We start from the raw sequence: 18,183 nt of genomic DNA, 5'->3' as shown, positions 1-18,183 counted from the left end.
TTAAGGTCCCAAAGTAAAGACAATGTTGTCATTGGAAAGAACCAGCCAGTAGCAATTTGTTAATTAAGTAGATTTAACGTCTCATTGGAATAATTTAGACACAATTTTTATTGACGGACAGGAACTTGTAGTCTTTTACACACTTTTGAACAGAGAAAAAGGCTCTCTTGTTCTTAAAGTTGTGAGGGGTTCTGAGAATTTGCAGAGCCTAGTGGTTTCCATATTTTGTACAATGACGTTAGTGAAGAGCTTTAATCAGTGAGGTATAGGTCGGTCGTGCAACAAATGAATGGCTCGACAGGGATGGCTCAACTCAGCCTCAGGTGATGAGCTTTTGTCCTTGTCCCCACCGCCGACCCGTTTCATGTTGGGTAACCCGTAAAATAGTTTGGAGGTCGTAGGAGCTTCGCTTGCATGTGGAGACTTTGGCCGAATGAATGCCATGCATGATTGAAACATAAATGATATCCCCCCCTGATATTTGCAAAAGCATATTTCGTTCTAGCTCTCTAGGCAACAGGCCAGCTGCTGAAACAACTATACACAAAGCGTAAAGAAAAGAAAAGAAAAGAAAAGGAAGTGGCGTGTAGTGTGGGAGGCAAGAAATTAACAACAAAAAGAGAGAGAGAGAGAGAGAGAGAGAGAGAGAGAGAGAAAGAGAGAGAAGAAAAGTGATTTCAAATATTCTGTTTGAAGAAAGAAAAAGAAAACTGTTAAGAAAGTATGTTTGCTTTCGAGATGAATATAAAAAGGCGAATGCAACATGGCATTGGCCCCCCGCTTAGGCTGAAAGAAATCTCTCTCTCTCTCTCTCTCTCTCTCTCTCTCTCTCACTTATGAGTAGACCATGGATGTCTCTTTGTCTACCTCTTTAATCAAGACTAGTCTCAAAAACAAAAGGACCATAAGACCAGCATTCAGCTGACTTCTGACCTTGGAATTCATATTTCTTCCTTCACCAATAATAATAATAATAGTAAAATAATAATATTGCTGTTTCAACCATGCATATGATATGATATGCATAAGCTGAAATAGAAAACACAAACAAATAAACAAAAGAGAAAATAAGCTGAAACTAGGGAAAGGCAGGCAGGCAAAGTAGAGAAGAGAGAGCAGGCGTAGAAATTCATTAATTGCTTTTGACCTCCTCTCTCTCAGTCTCAGTCTTAGTTTAGACTAAAGATATTGGAGAGAGAGACCTAGGATCTGGTGTGGAAAGAAATTAAAGATGAGCATTTGGAATGGTTTAAGGCGTGGGGGAATCTGTTTGGGTAGTGGCACGCGAACTTGTTATCGCCCCAAATAATGAGAGAGAGAGAGAGAGAGAGAGAGAGAGACTTTTACTAGTTATAATTTTGAGAGAGTTTTAATTAATTAAATAAAAGGGTGGGGGGGTGAGAGGAGGAGGGTTCTTTTGCACTTCCCAAAATCTGCAAAGAGAAGAAGAGAAAGGCAAAGGATGGATGGCCCTTGAAAAAAAGAGAAGCAAATAATTAAGTATGGGAAGGTGAAGGGGGGAAAGGGTAGACAAAACCAAGGAAAGTGTCCCCCAGTGGAGGCCCAAGGCAGGGCTTCTTTAGCGCCGGTGTCTCCGCTCAGGGTTGTTGCCTATTTCGCCTATTTTTTGCTGCTTCTCTCTCTCTCTCTCTCTCTCTCTCTCTCTCTCTCTCTCTCTCTCTCTCTCTCTATAAGTGTGTAATTGCTTGCATGCTAATTAAACAAAACTGTGTCTGTTTGTGTCTTTGTTTTTGTGTACGTGTGTCTCTCTCTTTCTCTCTCTAAACTAAGTGTGCATTTGTGTTGTGTGTGTGAAAGATATAGCAACTTTGTACGTACTTCTTCTTTACCCTTCCAAAAACTTATTCTTTTTAGACAAAATCCCTTCGCTGACATTCTGCACTCATGTTCCCAAGATTCCCCTTCTCTCTCTCTCTCTCTGTGTGAAGACTGGCTGCACACATCATCTTCTCTTTTGACCCATCTTTTTTGGTTACATTCACTAATTAGGTTAGCTTGACACAGTTTGCATAATAAGATCGGAGGTCTATATACTGCTACTTTAACCCACTTAACACCTTATCTTTTTCATCCTACTTTCTGTTCACCATTTGATGATGCTGATATATATATATATATATATATGTGGATTCAAGGGCGACCCACATTTTGGTATCGATCGGTTTGTATGGAAAGAAAGAAAAAGAAAAAAGGTTTGTTTTATTTATTATTATTATATACATGGCGTACAATATTATTATTACATATAAGCCAAGCATCTTATTCTTAGGTAAATTAATTAATCACATATTGCAAGCATGGCATACAAAATTGAAAAGGGTGGGGGCTAAAATATTAATAAAATTAGTAGAAAGAGAGGCACAATCAAAAGGAGTTGTTTGGGTTTTTTGGTGGGAGAATATTTTCAGGTGCATGCGCAGGGGAAGGTGTTTGATTTATTTGAGTACAAACTAAGCATGACAAACCCTAAAGTAAGTGTTGCTCCCCATTGACATCATTCCACTCACCTTCTTCTTCTTCATCCCTTCCCATCCCGAGGCAAAACCTACCAGTATACATTCTCTGCCTCTCCACCCCTTCCCTCCTCACTCCTCACTCTCTCAGCTCTCTCTCACAAATATCACTTGTTTTTCCCTTCCTCATCCTTGTGTGCCATACGTTCATATCTCTTTCCATGAGCTCTTTATTTCTGAACCTCTTAGGTTGAATCCTTGTAGAAACTCTGCATATTAGGTTGTTTTCTATTGCTGCATGTAATGTTTGTATCATGCATGATTCTAAACTCCCACTCCAATTACTATTGATTTTTTGTTTATCCCTTGATTATGTACTTAATTCCTATAGCGGAGTATAAAAATGTTATTGCCCTATGCATTTGAATCGATGGTGCCATTTGGTTATATTTTGAAATCCAACAGACCCACTACTGGCTCAATTCCACACCTACAATCCACTATACCTTGACCTTCCACTTCACCAACCTATCAGCCACCTTAATTTAATTTCTGTACAAGGATATTTACCTAAAAACTATATTATCCGATGATCACTATTGTTCTTTTGTAATTATATTATAATTTGGTTCGAGGGACATGGGCCCATATTTGGTATTCTTTATTCAAGTACTTTTGCTCCTTTTCTTAGGTAAGTGGCAGCAGCCCTGCTTAAAAGGCAAAAAGATCGCCACAAACTCCTTAGCTAGCCCACATGTTTTGAACATCTTGACGTGTTTTCGGGGTCACGGTGAAATGAAAGAACATCTGCTTTATTGCTTAGCTGTTTTTTTTTATGTAAAAAAAATTATAAGAAAGATCATTTGATGGATCTATATGCACGTTGGGGAAGCAAAAGAGAAAGCGATGTTGGTGAGGTTCAATCCGAAGACAGATTTACACATGCCTGCTGCCGTAAATTGATCTCAGATTGAGCCGCGCCAATATCACTTTCTCAACTAATTGTTGCTTCTTCTTCTTCTTCTTCATCATGATGAATTGATTTCCTCTCTCTAACCTCATCTACATATGTTCTTAATTAAGTGACTTGTCGCATGATGATATTGCATATGTGTTAGTTTAATGTTAATTTCTGATCAAATGTGCACAACAGGTTAATTCGAACTTTTGATCAAATGTGCACTTTCTAATGTAAGATATGTGCAGTATAATTACTTCTTCTTTCTTCCTTTGTGATCCCCAGCAGAGATGCTGCATGCTATACTTCATTTCTGATTCCAAGCAGTCCTCTCGATCTAGCTAGCTAGAGATCGATCACAGATATGCAATCTCTCTCTCTCTCTCTCTCTCTCTCATGTAATTTCTTGTGATCGATGGAGAGACACTTTAATGACTTTCCCTTCATGTACATTTCTGTTAACTTGTATTCTTTGACAATTAATAGTCAGTCAAACAAGTCAACTCTTTTACTTTTCATAGATGAATTGTTGATCAGGTTGAACACATTAACATATAAATCAAAAGTCCAATAAATTAAGTTAATGTTTGATTACATCTCTTATAGAGGTGTGACGACCAATCAACTCACAGATTTAAAAATATTATCTGTATTTGAAGACAAAATAAGCGTAATGAGAAGAAGTGGGACTTCATGTCGTCCACGGGTAGCAAAGAAAAAAAAATACGACAGGAAAGTTATTGAATCATCAAATAATATGTAAAAATTATTCGGTAGAAGGCTATAGTTCTGGTCGGTGTCGGTTTTCATAAGTTGAGCTTCGTTCTGTTTTTGACGTTTCTGTTTGTAACCCGATGCTACTTGTTGTGCTGCACAGCTTCTTAGATCTGTAACCTAACCGCTTTCATTTTTCATTAGAGCATTTGGCCAGCCATGATCAGTTTGGCAAATGCAACCACCCCCACCCATATTGTTAGTTTTTAGGGTAAACCTTTGACCTTTAAACCAATCCCTTGGAATTGGTTTTTTTAAGACTCTGTGGACCAAAAATATAGCCTAGTCTGTAGGGACTTTAGAAATTGATTGATTTACCACCCTCCCTATATATTCTGAAATATCCTGAGCCTTCATTCAACTCAGACGCGTTACAAACAGCTTTGGTTTCTCATATTTCTCTTAGCTAACTCCATCAAAGCCTACCAACAGATTTATTTATTTGTTTTGTAACTAGCTTGCAAGTGCATTCATCGGAGGAGAACCATCCATTTCGTTTATAGGGTACTTCACTTCTCATCCCAGGCCGAGGAATTTAGATTTCTTGTTGGATAATTTTGTGTTCGTATGAAATGGAGGTGGGTACTTGGGAACCGGAGTTGACCAACGTCTCCGCCTGCACCCTATGTGTTCCGGCATCAATTTCCCCTGGACGGCTGCTCAGCTGTAGCGTTGGAAAGAATCATGTCTACCAAAAGCTGCCCCAACAGCCCCTTAAGCTCTTCGTTATCAAATTGGACGGCTCTAGCTTTGGTAGATGTTTGATTGAGTCGTGCTCATGATTTATTTATTGTAATTAATCTTCTTCTTTTTAATGGATGTAGAGGTGGAAGTTCCGAAGACGGCGACGGTGGCCGAACTTAAAGAGGCAGTGAAGGATGTTTTTAATCAGTCACCAATAGATGAAATGATTTCATGGTACGCACGTATACGATGTGCATGGATTTGGGTTTATGTTTTGAAATTAGTAATTAGATTTGCTACATGTTGCACAGCTTCATAAAAACTAACAATTCAAATTTCTGATCACAGGTCACATGTGTGGGGTCATTTTTGCTTATGTTATCAAGGCCAGAAGCTTCTCGATTATAAGGCATATATCCGACTTTTTGGAATCAAGGATGGCGATCAGGTTGAGATCTATTTTATTTTTTGTCATCTTAATTATAATTTATATATCTATTTAGTGGCTTAATGATCGTATTGTTGTGATTAAATGTACAGATATGTTTTGTGCGGCATGTTTCAATTAAGTATGAGGGCCGGGAAAAGAGACGAATAGGGTTGTGGAGGAAAAGGATATATGACAGCCCTGCCTATGAACAGCTTGTGATGAACAATCATTACACGTGATGAATTGCCATGCAGTATTAGGCTTGTGGACACGAATGCTTCCACAGATGACAAATCTGACATCCCTTCATTCTTTTTCTTTTTTTTCGGTTAGTCATTGTGTTGTTTATAGGTGCAGTAGATTCACAGGAACATTGTAAATTGTTGAAATAACATGGTTCGATTGTGACCAAAATCGAAATCGATAAATGTTTCAAGCACCAACGATGCCATGGAAATTTAATTAGGAGACTTATAGAAGGGTAGGTAGGCGATCAAACATGTTGATGAGAGGAGGATATCTAAATGTCTTACTCTGCATAATTGTATAGTTAGCCATGAGTTCGGACTCACTGCAGAACTCATTAACTTGGACTACGATACATTTGTCTTTTTTGTGTATAGCTAGCTAATTGGACGTAGATCTAATGTACATGTACGTTCGACTTGGTCCATCTATTTTTATGCCATTTGTTCCTTTTCTTTTCTTGTTTATAGATGAAAATTTGATTAATGCCCGCGCATGAATGAAAATAGCACTGCAACTCAAAGAAAAATTTAATTAAGAGCTGGAAAATATACAGAACTCAACTTGCGCTGAATTCGAATACGATCCTGTTCTGCCCTCATCTTTCTTGAAAAATTTAACTAACATCATGAAACTCCAGAGTTTGTAGATTGCGGCTGATGGGATAATAAACCTTACAAGAAATTTGAAGATGAACCATACCATTTTTTCCTTTTGCGGATGGCAAGCATATTAGTTTTGGTAACCAAAAGGAATGCTTCAGTACGTACTGTATGCCCTTTCTACGTGCCCATTTGTATTGTATATGTGTGTGTGGAATAAGTTTAAGGCAGATACGATTTTATTTTTTGGTTAAATAAATGTAGGGTAGGAAGAAGGAGAGATATCAAAACCAGCCAGCTTGCAAAATGCTCACGTCATGGAAATTTATGCGCGCAGAATAAAGACATGCGCCTTTGCATCTGAATTTGTGGACTCTGGAAAGTAGTGATTTTTTGCAGGAAACATGCTGATACATGATGCTGGTAGCTAGCTTATCTTTTAGGTATGACCTAAAGGTTTGTCATTACTGATTTAATTATTCGGTTCACACTGAATAGCAAAATTTAGAGAGCATGTTAACTTATTTGTATATGTAATTAACAGCAAAATCTGCAGAACTGGAAAGATGTAAAAGGAAAGTGCATGCAGCTTTAAATATAAACTCAAAGTGACTGACATTAGCTGCAGAAAATAACAATCTTAGAGAAATGAGAGGTTTATCTAATTACAAGATATCATCAATATATATATCTCAACTGAAACATAGGCAAACCATGACGAATGAGGATTATATTGGTTCCCAAATATTGATGGGTTAGCTGATCTCTAATGCAAGGGTACTTCAAAGGAAAAGGATCTCATATCATTCATCTTTCATAGCCTCTTCCATTGTCCCTTTGGCTCTGAAAAAACTCATACACCCCAAAGTTATACAAGCACAAGAAAACTGTCCTCACACGACCCATTTAGCAAAGGCAGGACCTTTGTTGGGTCAGTCAAGGAAAGGGGTTGACCGCCCATCACCTACGTTGCTGCTTGCCAGTATTCAACGGAGAATCTCTTATGCTTTTAGATTGGCTGTAGGTGAGCTGGTGAGCTCCATCAGGTTTCTTCTTGCGCCTTCCTTGTTGAGATAAACGAGAGTGATGAGATAAGATGGCCAGGTCATTAAGATCTTGCAATGGAGTAAGAACCCTCACTACTTCATCCATTGTAGGCCGGGATTTTGGGTCCCTGCTAAGGCAGTTGTAAGCCAATTGTGAGACTTTCTGTACCCCTTTAATGGAGTAATTCAATTCCAAGCGTGGATCCACTAGAAGGGAAAGCTTTCGCTTGTCAGCTAAATGTGGCCGAGCCCAGGCCACAAGGTTTTGTTCTCCGCTAGGGCGTTTCTTGTCCATCGATCTTCTTCCTGTTAAAATCTCAAGTAAAACTACGCCGAAGCTGTAAACATCACTTTTAGATGTCAAGTGTCCTGGAAAAATGAAGGAAACAACAATCGTACTAGTGAGATCTCAAATCGTTTTTGGAACAAGAAATTCAACATGAAGATCCTTGGGTTAATAAGGTTGTAAATCCAAAAAGGCGAATCACAATTGGGCCAATAGGATTAATTAAGAAAAGAAGTTCAGATAGCTGAAGATCATTATGATGTTCTTAATTTTCCTAGTGCTCTGTTCATACGGTTCAACTTGTTTTTCTTCCAATGTAAACATTAAACGTACATGCTATCTTCAGCTAGTCTCCTGAACTTCTAATTCTCACAGAAGACTTATACTGTATGTGAAAGTTTGAACAGACTCAAATTACTTTGAACTATCTGCTATGACTTTCTTACCTGTCATCACATACTCTGGAGCAGCATAGCCATACGTTCCAACAACCCTGGTAGAAACATGTGTTTTGTCTCCCTGAGGCCCGGCTTTTGCCAAACCAAAATCTGATAGCTTTGCATTGTATTCCTATAGAGAAAAACAAATTTGTTGAATCCTTTAAGCAAAACACTCAACATGGTTAATCAACAGTATTAAGGTATATACCGAATCAAGCAAAATGTTGGATGTCTTAAAATCTCTATAGATGACTGGTTCTGGACCATTATGGAGAAAGGCCAATCCTTTTGCCGCACCAAGTGCAATCTTAATCCTATTGGACCATGGCAGAGGTATAGTCCCTTCAAACATTTTGAACAATCAGAATCAGCATCCATATCATAGTATACAGTATTAAATAATTAATATTAGAGAGAATACAGGCACTAAAGATGGGGAAAGCAGATACTCAGTGGGGAAACAGCAGCCTACTAACAGGAAACTGAAATTCATTGTGATATTACACTACCGGCAAGACAAAATTTTCCGACTGAAGTTAGGAACTAATTATGCCTAGAAGGTGTTTTGATGGAGAATCCAAAATGAACCACATTACAAGAGATTTAACAAAGATGACAAGGAAGAACAGACAACAAAACATTTCACTCACTTCTGAAAAGATGATTTTCAAGACTCCCGCGGGTCATAAACTCATAAACAAGCAGCCTTTGATCATCTTCAATGCAATATCCAATAAGCTTTACAAGATTAGGGTGGTGGAGCTGTCCCAGAAAGTCAACTTCGGCCTGCATCAAAGAAATTGTCACATGTCACCTTCCAACTTTTCAGTACCTCAAGGACAATCCTTTATCAGCAATAATCTACTAACCCAAGGCAGATATTCTACTAACCACCCATTCTCTATGGCCTTGGAGACCATCTGGCTTTAAGCTTTTAACTGCTACTGTAATCCCTGATCCAGGTTTTGCTGGTGCTGTTCCATTTTCCTCTATCCACCCTTTGAAGACGTATCCAAATCCACCTTCGCCGAGAATGCTATCCGGTCTGAAGTTCCCGGTTGCAGATTTGAGCTCCTGAAAAGTAAATTGGAGCAACTGGCGAGTAGGCTTCTCATCTGATGGTGGTGGATTGGGAGTATCAGAGGATAATTGGGCTTCATTAGGGGGCAGGAGGTCCCTATTGCTAGCGTTAAGATATCTGGTCTCCGTTGCTGCAATGAAGGAATGAGCCTTAACAACAATTCTTCAATCACAAGTCTTTCTAATGCTTTGTTTGACATTTTGAAATAGAACATCAAGATACAACTTGCACAGATACTGAAAAATTCAACCAACATTCCAGCAGGACTGAACTTATGCAACCAAATTGAGCTAAAAGATCAGTTAACTAAAGGGCAGGAAACTCAAAATTTTCAGATGTTTGTGATATTAATCAGATAAGTGGCATGAAGACCGTGTCACATTTATAAGGACTAACACTGCGGTTTCCCATCAATCAAGGAAAAAAATTTATGCATCCACGAGAAGGAACCAGGTATAAATCACTCTCATAGTCTTCAGTGGCCACTGAGTTTGACTAAAACCAAAAAAAAAAAATTATTGCAAATTTTGGTGAATAAAGGTCAGGATAGAGATCTTGGAGAGAAACCAGCAGAAACCAAGTTCGAGATCTGGAGTATAAATTACCACTACATCGTGATTTCTCAATTCAAATAAAACTGCAGAGACAGTTCTGAACAACAAAATTTTGAAACGTTGTTGAGAAAACAGGGGAAAGCTGTGTATAGAATCACCCCCGGATTTTTTTAAAAAACCACTGAAGCTGTTTTGATTTGCTTGAAAAATTCACAGAGATAGATAGATAGAGCGCGTCGTATCAAAAGTCTGCGAGAAATTGAAGACAGAACACACCCATAAAAAGATTCAAATGGCGCATTTATGAGATAATTAGATCAATCTATAAGATTCTAAGATTTTGAGAAAACACATAAATAATGAAAGTTGCAGAATGAAAACACAAGCTATAGAATATATACCTGCATCATAAACAAGACTAGTGCGAGGGATAGTGTTAACAGAGTCTTTGGAAGCAGAGGACTTGCAGGTACCACTAACGCCGCGTTTGAGGACAGCCCAGCACCCACACTTGTTGTCCATGGCTCTTTCAAGGTCTTAGCTTTCATGGGTTTTCAACATAATTGCATGGGATCGATGTGATGGAACAGATAGAGATATTAACCATGCTTAAGTTAAGAGTGTAAATAACAGAGAGGAGGAGATAGGAGAGGTATGGTGAAGAGAGAGAGAGAGAGAGAGACAGAGAGGAAGAATTTGTGTTGGTTTTTTTGTTAGTATTGTTGTTGCTGCTGCTGCTGTTGGAGATTGCAGGCATCATCATCGCCATCATCGCAGTGTGTACAAAAAGAACTTTTTTGCCACCACCTTTTGTGTGGGGGATGGATGGGAACGCCTCTCTCTCTCTCTCTCTCTCTCTCTAGACAAAATTACCTACAAAAAATTACCTCAAACATTGTACCCTAACAACTGTTTTGGCAAGCAAGGGAAACCTACACAGCCAAATCCATGTCTTTGAACATTTGTGTAATGAACTAACTATATTGGATGTTTGGAAATGAATTAGAAATGGCATGTTAAAAGTTCTTATAACATGAGAAGGCTGTGTGTAATATGTGAAAGTGTATGACTGACTAGTTTGGGTTTATTATTAGCAGATCAAGTGTGCCTGATAGGCTGATACAATATTGGCACCTGAGCTTAAACATCTTTCCATATAAGTAGTTTGTAATATGTAAGAATTAATCTTTATTAGCTTTCCTAATTGAGGGTCAAATAAGTTTTCTTATTAGTAAACAATTCTTGCTTGTATTATTGTTTGGTCAAAACTAATAGAAAGACAGTCAAGAGCATATTTGAGTGCAATCCCATCATTCACTCTCTCTCTCTCTCTCTCTCTCTCTCTCTCTCTCAAATGGCAGTGTAGATATATATTCCTATATGGTTTTGGGTGGGAATTAGGAGGCTTATCATAGGTGGGGTTTTTCTTTTCTTTTTTTCTCCTTGAGGGGCCTTTTCAAAAGGAAGAAAGAAAGAGTGAGTGGGGGAGAGAGGGGGAGGGGGGTTGCTTGGTGAGAGGTCATTTCATCAACCAACCATAAAACAAAATTGTATTCCATCTATGATGCTTTGGGTGAAGAAAAGCAATATGAGATCATATTCTTTTTTCTTCTACACTGTGCTTTGCAACTTGACAAATGCCTTGTTGGAAAGGAGTTTATGCCCATCGCCCCCACTAAGTGTGTGGGTCTCAGTGTAGGCCCCACCACAGAGAGAGAGAGAGAGAGCACCTGACTGTACTGCTGACTGGTGTAAGCCCACTCAAGGTCATCATCATATGGGCAAACAAGATATCCTATTTCAGAGGTATAAAGTTACCAGGCTATATAATTGATGTAGGAGAAAGATGAAGATGTACTGATGAGATGCTTTCACATTCATAGTAATGCTAATGCACATATGTGCACTGCATTGCCAGTATACCAAACCCTTTCCAAATTGGACTAATTACTTGGTAACTGGGTACCTGTTGGGCAACATGTAGGACCTGAAATCAGGTCATGCATTTTGCATATATGATCAAGCTACATCAGATCTAATCTGATCTGATCTGATATGGGTAAAAGTCTTATAACCTAGTTACCTACCTAATGGAAACTATAGGTTATAATCTGATGAAATTTTCTTGGGCATAATAACATGAAATCCTTCCTGTTGATAAACAGCACCCCACAGAGACAGAGAGAACCATGCATCAACTGACGAGGTGCCCTTGCTGGATAGGTTCAGAGATAGAATTAATCCCAAGAATATGTGATCGATGAGGAGCTGCATCTTTACTAGTTTCCACCAACATGAGTTTCAAAAGCCAAAAACCAACTTGGGTGATTGCAGTACAAGCTCCATCCATCATCACTTGAACTAAGTGGAGGTTGGTAGCATCTTTTGGGTCAGTCTATTAATTTAGACCCAATTTTATTACTCGAGCACTTTTGTGGTTCCAATGATGCTACCTTGCCTTTCCGGCCCTTAGGTTACATATCATGCTTAAAATTGAATTGAATTCACTTAATTCAATGTATGTTGGAGAAAGAAATGTAAGTTAATTTTTAAAAATTGTCTAAGTTGAAAGTAAAATAATAGGATATCAACACGTTGAATTTGGAAAAAAAAAATAAAAATTGAAAGGTTGCTTTTCATCTTGTGCTTTAAAATACCTTGAATCTAGTGAGTTTATATATCCAATCTAATCATAAACACTAAACATGATATGAATAAAAAACCATAGAATGAAGCGTCTTGAGAAGTTTTCCAAAGAGAATAATGGAATATCAACCTTGGTAAGAAAATCGATCGGTGCACCAAATTCATATTCAATTTCTTTATAATGTGCTATTATCATACAATTTGTATTGGCAATCTGATAACATAACATAATAGACACGATTAATAAAATAATGCGTAATTGTGTGTTACCTTACATGAGTCTTGCAAACCAAATTAATTGGGTATGAAATAATTTGGTTGGGTATTGGAGACGTTTTCCTTGTTGAGAGAGTCCATGCAAACAGAAGTTGGGTTGGGAGCAAGTAAACATGGGCTTGCCCTCTGCCACTACTATCATGTATGGAGTTTGAGTTGGGCCTTAATGGATCCAATCTCAGTCTCCATCTATTGCCCCCACTATCCTAGCCCACTCTAAAATCATTATTATTTTTATAATAAAAAAAGAAGAAACAGAAAGAGAGATAGAATTCCAACTTATTGACTTGCAATCCAGGGCGGCACCAGTTACTTGAACATGACAACAACACACATCCCACCTTTGACCTTCCATTCACTCTCAAGCAAAGCCCAATAGCATCCAACCACGTACACCACTAACCAAATAAATTTCCATTTCCTTCTATGACGTGGCTTGATCTGATTCGCCCTTCCTCGGACCCAGGCGTTACTCGATCATCAGTTCATGACCGGTGGCTCGTCTCGAGGGAAACCCAAAAGGCCAAAAAAGCCATGGGAGAAAGCAAAGCACCCGCCAGGCTGCTTGCTCATCAGACACACAACACAACCGATTAAAACCACACACAAAATTCCTCTCTTGTTGAAGAAAACCAATTAATTTAAACAAAATTGAAGAAAAACAAGAAGATAATAACTGAAGAATAGGGGTTGAAGAGAAAGGAGGTTCCGATCTAGATCGGAAATTAGGGTGGAAATTGGGAGAAATACGATCGAAACGGTGCGCTGCATGAGAAGGGAGAAGGTGGGGCAGAGGGTGGAGGAAGAGGAGGCCGAAGAGAGAGAGTGAAAGGCAAAACATGTCTGCCATAGTGTGCGGGAAGAGATCATCGATATTCGAAGAGAACTCGCTGTCCTCAACGTCCCCTCCTGTCTCCTCCTCATCCAAGAGAATCCGCTTTTCTTCTTCACCTGTACGTTTCTCTCCTCCGACTCCTGCTCCGACGTCGTTTGCTTCGCATTTGATCGACCATCTCAGGGCCATTTTCCCGGACATGGACAACCAGGTTCACAATTCATTCATCTTTTCTCTTTTTTATTTGTATATTTTTGTGCTGAATAGTTCTCTCTTATTACGTTTAAATATTCAGTTTTTATTATAATATGCATCATTTGAAGCCATAAAGTTGATGTCTTGTGTTTGGATTATCACACATAGCTGCTGCACTGTCCAATTTGAATGCGACCCTAACAATAAAGGGATTAGCGAATCTTAATTTAGATGCCCATCAATAAAGGGATTGTCTTTTCCCCATACTCTGCCTTGTTTTTCTCCAATATTGGTATACTAGTATTGGAGTTGCAGCTGATGTTACAATTAGTTAGATGCCCATCAATAAAGGGATTGCCTTTTCTCCATACTCTGCCTTGTTTATCTCCAATATTGGTATTCTAGTATTGGAGTTGCAGCTGATGTTACAATCAGTTTAGCACAATTGTCAAACTACAAATGGAATCCCTCTTGCATGTTTGTGTGTTCGGGGTATTTTTTGTGATAATTGGTTCAAAACTTGATGATCATTTCGTGGCATATCTCACCGTTGAGTTAGTGTCTAATGACATGTTTCTCTATCATTTGTTTTGAATTTCTTTTGCCATATTAGCTCTGTTGCATTCCTAATTTTCTGACTGCCAGTAACCGTTAAGCATATATTTGTGTATGTATACATATGTGTGCTTGTGTATATGTATACAGGGCGTTTAACATGCATGACACGGATGCATAATGCCCCTCAATGTAGTTGATCGCATTGACTTCATTGTGTAATGCAATTACAGCCCAATGTGATTGGTGATGTCCCGTAGGTAGTTGAAAATCCGCGTGTATATCTGTTTTATTTTCCTTTTCTTGGCAAGGGATCTTAATATCCTTCAATTTTGGAGGATGTGTCTCATGTCTGCTCAATTAAGATGACAAATTGCTAAGCATATCTGAATTATTATCCTAGCTTCTGGAGAGAGCACTTGAAGAATGCGGTGATGATTTGGATTCAGCTATCAGAAGTTTGAATGAGCTACGTTTAAGTTCTGCTGCAGGCAAATCTAATGTAGCTTCAGAAGCAAATGTGCAACTCCAGTCACAAGGTATGAGTAGATATTTTCTTGAATTGACCACTTGAACTTGGACTTACGCTGATGGGTGTATCCAGTTTGGTTTTAACACACTCTTGTGTTCTCTTGACAAGGTTATCTTCAACCACTTTTTGTTTTAAGGATTGTAGCAGAGTATTCTGTGGACTTTCTACTTGCTTGTCCTAGAAAGTTTTGTCTCTGTTATGAAGCATTTGTTTCATTCCACTGTGATTTGCTTTCAAGTAGGGAATCTATAAGTATTTGTCCTCTTGATACAAGTTTTGACATTGAAGGGTGTGGATCAATATTTTGAATCAGGTTCAGCTGCAACAAATGGAGAGGATGCAGTTACTGATGATCCATCAGGGCTAAATAACCTTCCCAAGGATGGAGCGGACTGGGTGGAGCTCGTTGTTAGAGAGATGATGAGTGCCTCCAACATGGATGATGCTAAAGCTCGTGCTTCAAGAGTGCTTGAGGCCCTGGAGAAATCCATCAGTGGACGTGCAACAGCAGAGGCAGCCCAAAGCTTTCACCAGGTCTGATGATATCTTTAATTACTTATTTTGCATGTCCAATGTAATTTTATTTTGTCTAAAAACTTCGTTTTTTCCACCACTTTTTCCTTTCCATTAGTTTTAGAAAAACGGTGGATGTTTGAGGATGGAACATATGATAATGGCTTGTTTCTTTCTAATGGCTTAGCTGTACTTATGATTTGCCTTGATGTAGGAAAATATGATGCTGAAGGAACAATTGGAAGTCCTAATTCAGGAAAACTCAATTTTAAAGCGAGCTGTATCCACTCAGCATGAACGCCAGAAAGAGTACGAAGATAGAGGCCAGGAATTGCAGCATCTGAAGCAACTGGTGGCCCAATACCAGGAACAGTTGAGAACCCTCGAGGTTGAGCGCAGTAACCTAATAACTTTGGAACAGTTTGTACAACCTTATGTTTGGATGAAAGTTTATTCAACATTATATTTCTCTTTTTTCTCCCCAAAGGGGAAGACAACATGTTCTTGACTGCTTTCTGTTCATCTACATCATTCCCTTGCTATCCGTTCATTTTTTGTTTGATTCTTTATCCTTCATGGTCATTGCTTCCTTAAACTTTGATGCTGGTTTCTAAGTTCCCTGCATTCTGATGATGACTGTTTGATTTTTTTGATACCTTATCAGGTGAACAACTATGCACTAACAATGCACCTGAAGCAGGCTCAGCAAAGCAGCTCCATCCCAGGGCGTTTTCATCCGGATGTTTTCTAAGATTAAAAAAATACGATGAATTTGCATTGTGGATGGATAAAGTGCTTTGTATGGTAGTTCTAATGACATGAAGGCACTTGAAGCTGCATTATGCTGTCTTGTTTGGGAAATGGCTGTGCAGCAGCTTTTCCTCTGTTATAATGAAGACACAGATAGTTTCATTCAAACACAGCGTCGAGGATTTGTTATGGTTGCCATTTGGCCCGTCGCTCTCTTAATTTGTTGTTACTTTGATACTCAATGATGTTTTTTAGGTTTTATAGAAAAGTCACATTTTAGTAATTTCATTGTATCTTTATACTCCAATAAAGAGAATGGATGCTTGAATTCTTGTACACTCCATTGCATCCTCTTGATCTTGAATGCGTTTTCATCAATCTCCCAAACTGAGCCAAAAAATTGACCTTATTATTAGTTATCTATTTTAAATGGTATCTCAAGCTCAAGTTAACTAATGTTTATGTTTTGCAAAACCTGTTATGGACAAGTGGGAACAAGAATTTCCGTTCAGCGCATGCGAGGTTCTCTTTAGCACCAGAACCTTGACTGACTCTCTATGTCTCTCTCTCTGAATTGCTTTCATTAACATTAATCAATAGAAAGGGGTTTGCTTCAGGACGACGGCACTTTCTGTATTGCACATAGGGATGGGATAGGGTAAACTTGTTATGACAATTTAAAAATTTGGTGTAGGGACCCAAATACATGTAGTGATCCTAGCTTTTACTTTTTTCGCTTCTTTTCTTTAATGCAGCTGCCAACTAACTAAGATGAAAGACGAAAGATGCTGAGTTTATATTTATTTACATATGCTTTTGTTTCCAGCAGGCCATGAAATTTGCAATTGAGTACATGGAAGAAAAGTGCAAATACCTAGTAGTCTATGCATGTATGTATGTTGCAAAACTCAAATTAACAGTGAAACTAAACGATATTAAGGTAAACACACAATCCATATTCATATTGCAATAACAATGAAACAAAGTTCACTTGATCAAGATTGGCAAAGATTATAGACATAGCAAGAGGGCAAAAACTAAAGCTACATTTCTAATTAAAAACCATGATAGTTTGTCTGCCATGAATAGTTAAAAATAAAATGCTTTAGAGAGAGAGAGAGAGAGAGAGCAAGAGAGAGGTTGGTTAGACTTAGAGAGGAAGGGCATCCTATGCCGTTGCACAGCTAATTTTTGCAGGGTGGAAATGAGTCAAGTATGGTGACTGCAGAAGAAGAGCTCTTTGTATTTCCTATACATCTTGGTGTATGTGTTGATGTAGGTCCTTCAAACTTACTGCTGGATAAGCTGGACTTGATTAATGGGCTAGTACAAGTCTTCCTCCAGCTCCACCTTTCATCATCCTCTTGAACTCATCAAAATTAACCATACCATCCCCATCCCTGTCAACCTTCTTAACCATCTCCTTGCAATCCTCCACCTTAGTTCCCTCTCTCAAACCCAAAGAACACAACACCACCCCCAACTCCTCAACTGAAATCAGCCCATCTTTATCCTTATCAAACACATCAAAGGCCTCCTTCAGTTCTTCCTCTGCCGCCTCCTCTCTGCTTAACCCGTTCCCATCTTCACCGCCCACTCCCTGATCTCGCCGGTGCATTGACTCGCACAGCATGCAGAACTCATCAAATTCAATCAACCCATCTCCATTAGCATCCACTTTCTTCACCATTTCTTCCACCTCTGCATCGCTCATGAAGATTCTGATGTTCTTCAACGACTCCTTGAGCTCTTGCTTTGTGATAAAGCCATCACTGTTCTTGTCGAAGGTGGCAAATACTTGCTTGAGCTCTGCATCCTCCGCTCTGTTGCTGCTAATATTATCTTTGCTTTTGGTAGGTGGAGCCACCGGAGTTGCAGCAGTGGATGAGTTGGCTTGGAACAGAGATTGAAACCATGCAAGGAACTTGTTGGTGGGCAAATAAAAGACTATGTTAATGAGGCCAGCAATGAATAGAACTGCTAACAACAGTATGGTGGTTAACACCATTTTGTTTGTCTTCAAGTTCAACCAACTTAGTCTGAAGAAGAAAAAAGATAAGGAAGGAGAGAAGAAGAAGAGGCGGAAGGAACAAAGGGCAAAGAAGAAAACTTAGTTTGTCTTGTTATCAAAAGTCTCTGGTGGTGAGTTCCTTCCTTCCAAAAGCATCGGGCACTACACTGGGGTACGCGGTTTTTGGTGTGCCTTTGATCCCCTACGGTCCCACAAACCGCGTAAACTCCAAAATAAACTAATATCACACACAGTGACGCAGAAAAATATTATTTGTTGCTTACTATATATGATT

General features: G+C 38.9%; 3 protein-coding genes and 1 pseudogene across 4 annotated transcripts; 2 read left to right on the top strand and 2 right to left on the bottom strand.

Annotated features, from left to right (window-relative positions):
- The first annotated feature begins 2,618 nt into the window (after positions 1–2,618).
- Positions 2,619–6,024, top strand: LOC103341110 (U11/U12 small nuclear ribonucleoprotein 25 kDa protein-like). The gene is made up of 4 exons (XM_008244588.3): positions 2,619–4,959; positions 5,031–5,124; positions 5,239–5,338; positions 5,431–6,024. Exons 1-4 carry the CDS (start codon positions 4,779–4,781, stop codon positions 5,557–5,559), a joined length of 504 nt encoding a protein of 167 aa, XP_008242810.1. The 5' UTR covers positions 2,619–4,778; the 3' UTR covers positions 5,560–6,024.
- A 713-nt stretch (positions 6,025–6,737) lies between these two features.
- Positions 6,738–10,501, bottom strand: LOC103341111 (serine/threonine-protein kinase PBL34-like). Its single transcript, XM_008244589.2, has 6 exons — positions 9,977–10,501; positions 8,832–9,151; positions 8,591–8,726; positions 8,149–8,282; positions 7,947–8,070; positions 6,738–7,583 (listed from the first exon to the last, which is right to left on the bottom strand). Exons 1-6 carry the CDS (start codon positions 10,095–10,097, stop codon positions 7,129–7,131), a joined length of 1,290 nt encoding a protein of 429 aa, XP_008242811.1. The 5' UTR covers positions 10,098–10,501; the 3' UTR covers positions 6,738–7,128.
- A 2,488-nt stretch (positions 10,502–12,989) lies between these two features.
- LOC103341112 (uncharacterized) lies at positions 12,990–16,213 on the top strand. Its single transcript, XM_008244590.3, has 5 exons — positions 12,990–13,543; positions 14,486–14,621; positions 14,928–15,148; positions 15,342–15,515; positions 15,792–16,213. Exons 1-5 carry the CDS (start codon positions 13,337–13,339, stop codon positions 15,876–15,878), a joined length of 825 nt encoding a protein of 274 aa, XP_008242812.2. The 5' UTR covers positions 12,990–13,336; the 3' UTR covers positions 15,879–16,213.
- A 599-nt stretch (positions 16,214–16,812) lies between these two features.
- Positions 16,813–18,076, bottom strand: LOC103341114 (calmodulin-like protein 3 pseudogene; annotated as a pseudogene). Its single transcript, XR_016122567.1, has one exon. The product of XR_016122567.1 is annotated as a calmodulin-like protein 3 pseudogene (transcript).
- Positions 18,077–18,183: the final 107 nt, after the last annotated feature.

The sequence above is a fragment of the Prunus mume genome, linkage group LG8 (genome assembly GCF_029339155.1).
Source record: "Prunus mume cultivar Tortuosa linkage group LG8, ASM2933915v1, whole genome shotgun sequence".
In the NCBI taxonomy this organism is placed as follows: domain Eukaryota; kingdom Viridiplantae; phylum Streptophyta; class Magnoliopsida; order Rosales; family Rosaceae; genus Prunus; species Prunus mume.
The sequence above is the reverse complement of the archived record's forward strand: the minus strand, read 5'-3'. Positions and strand labels throughout refer to the sequence as shown.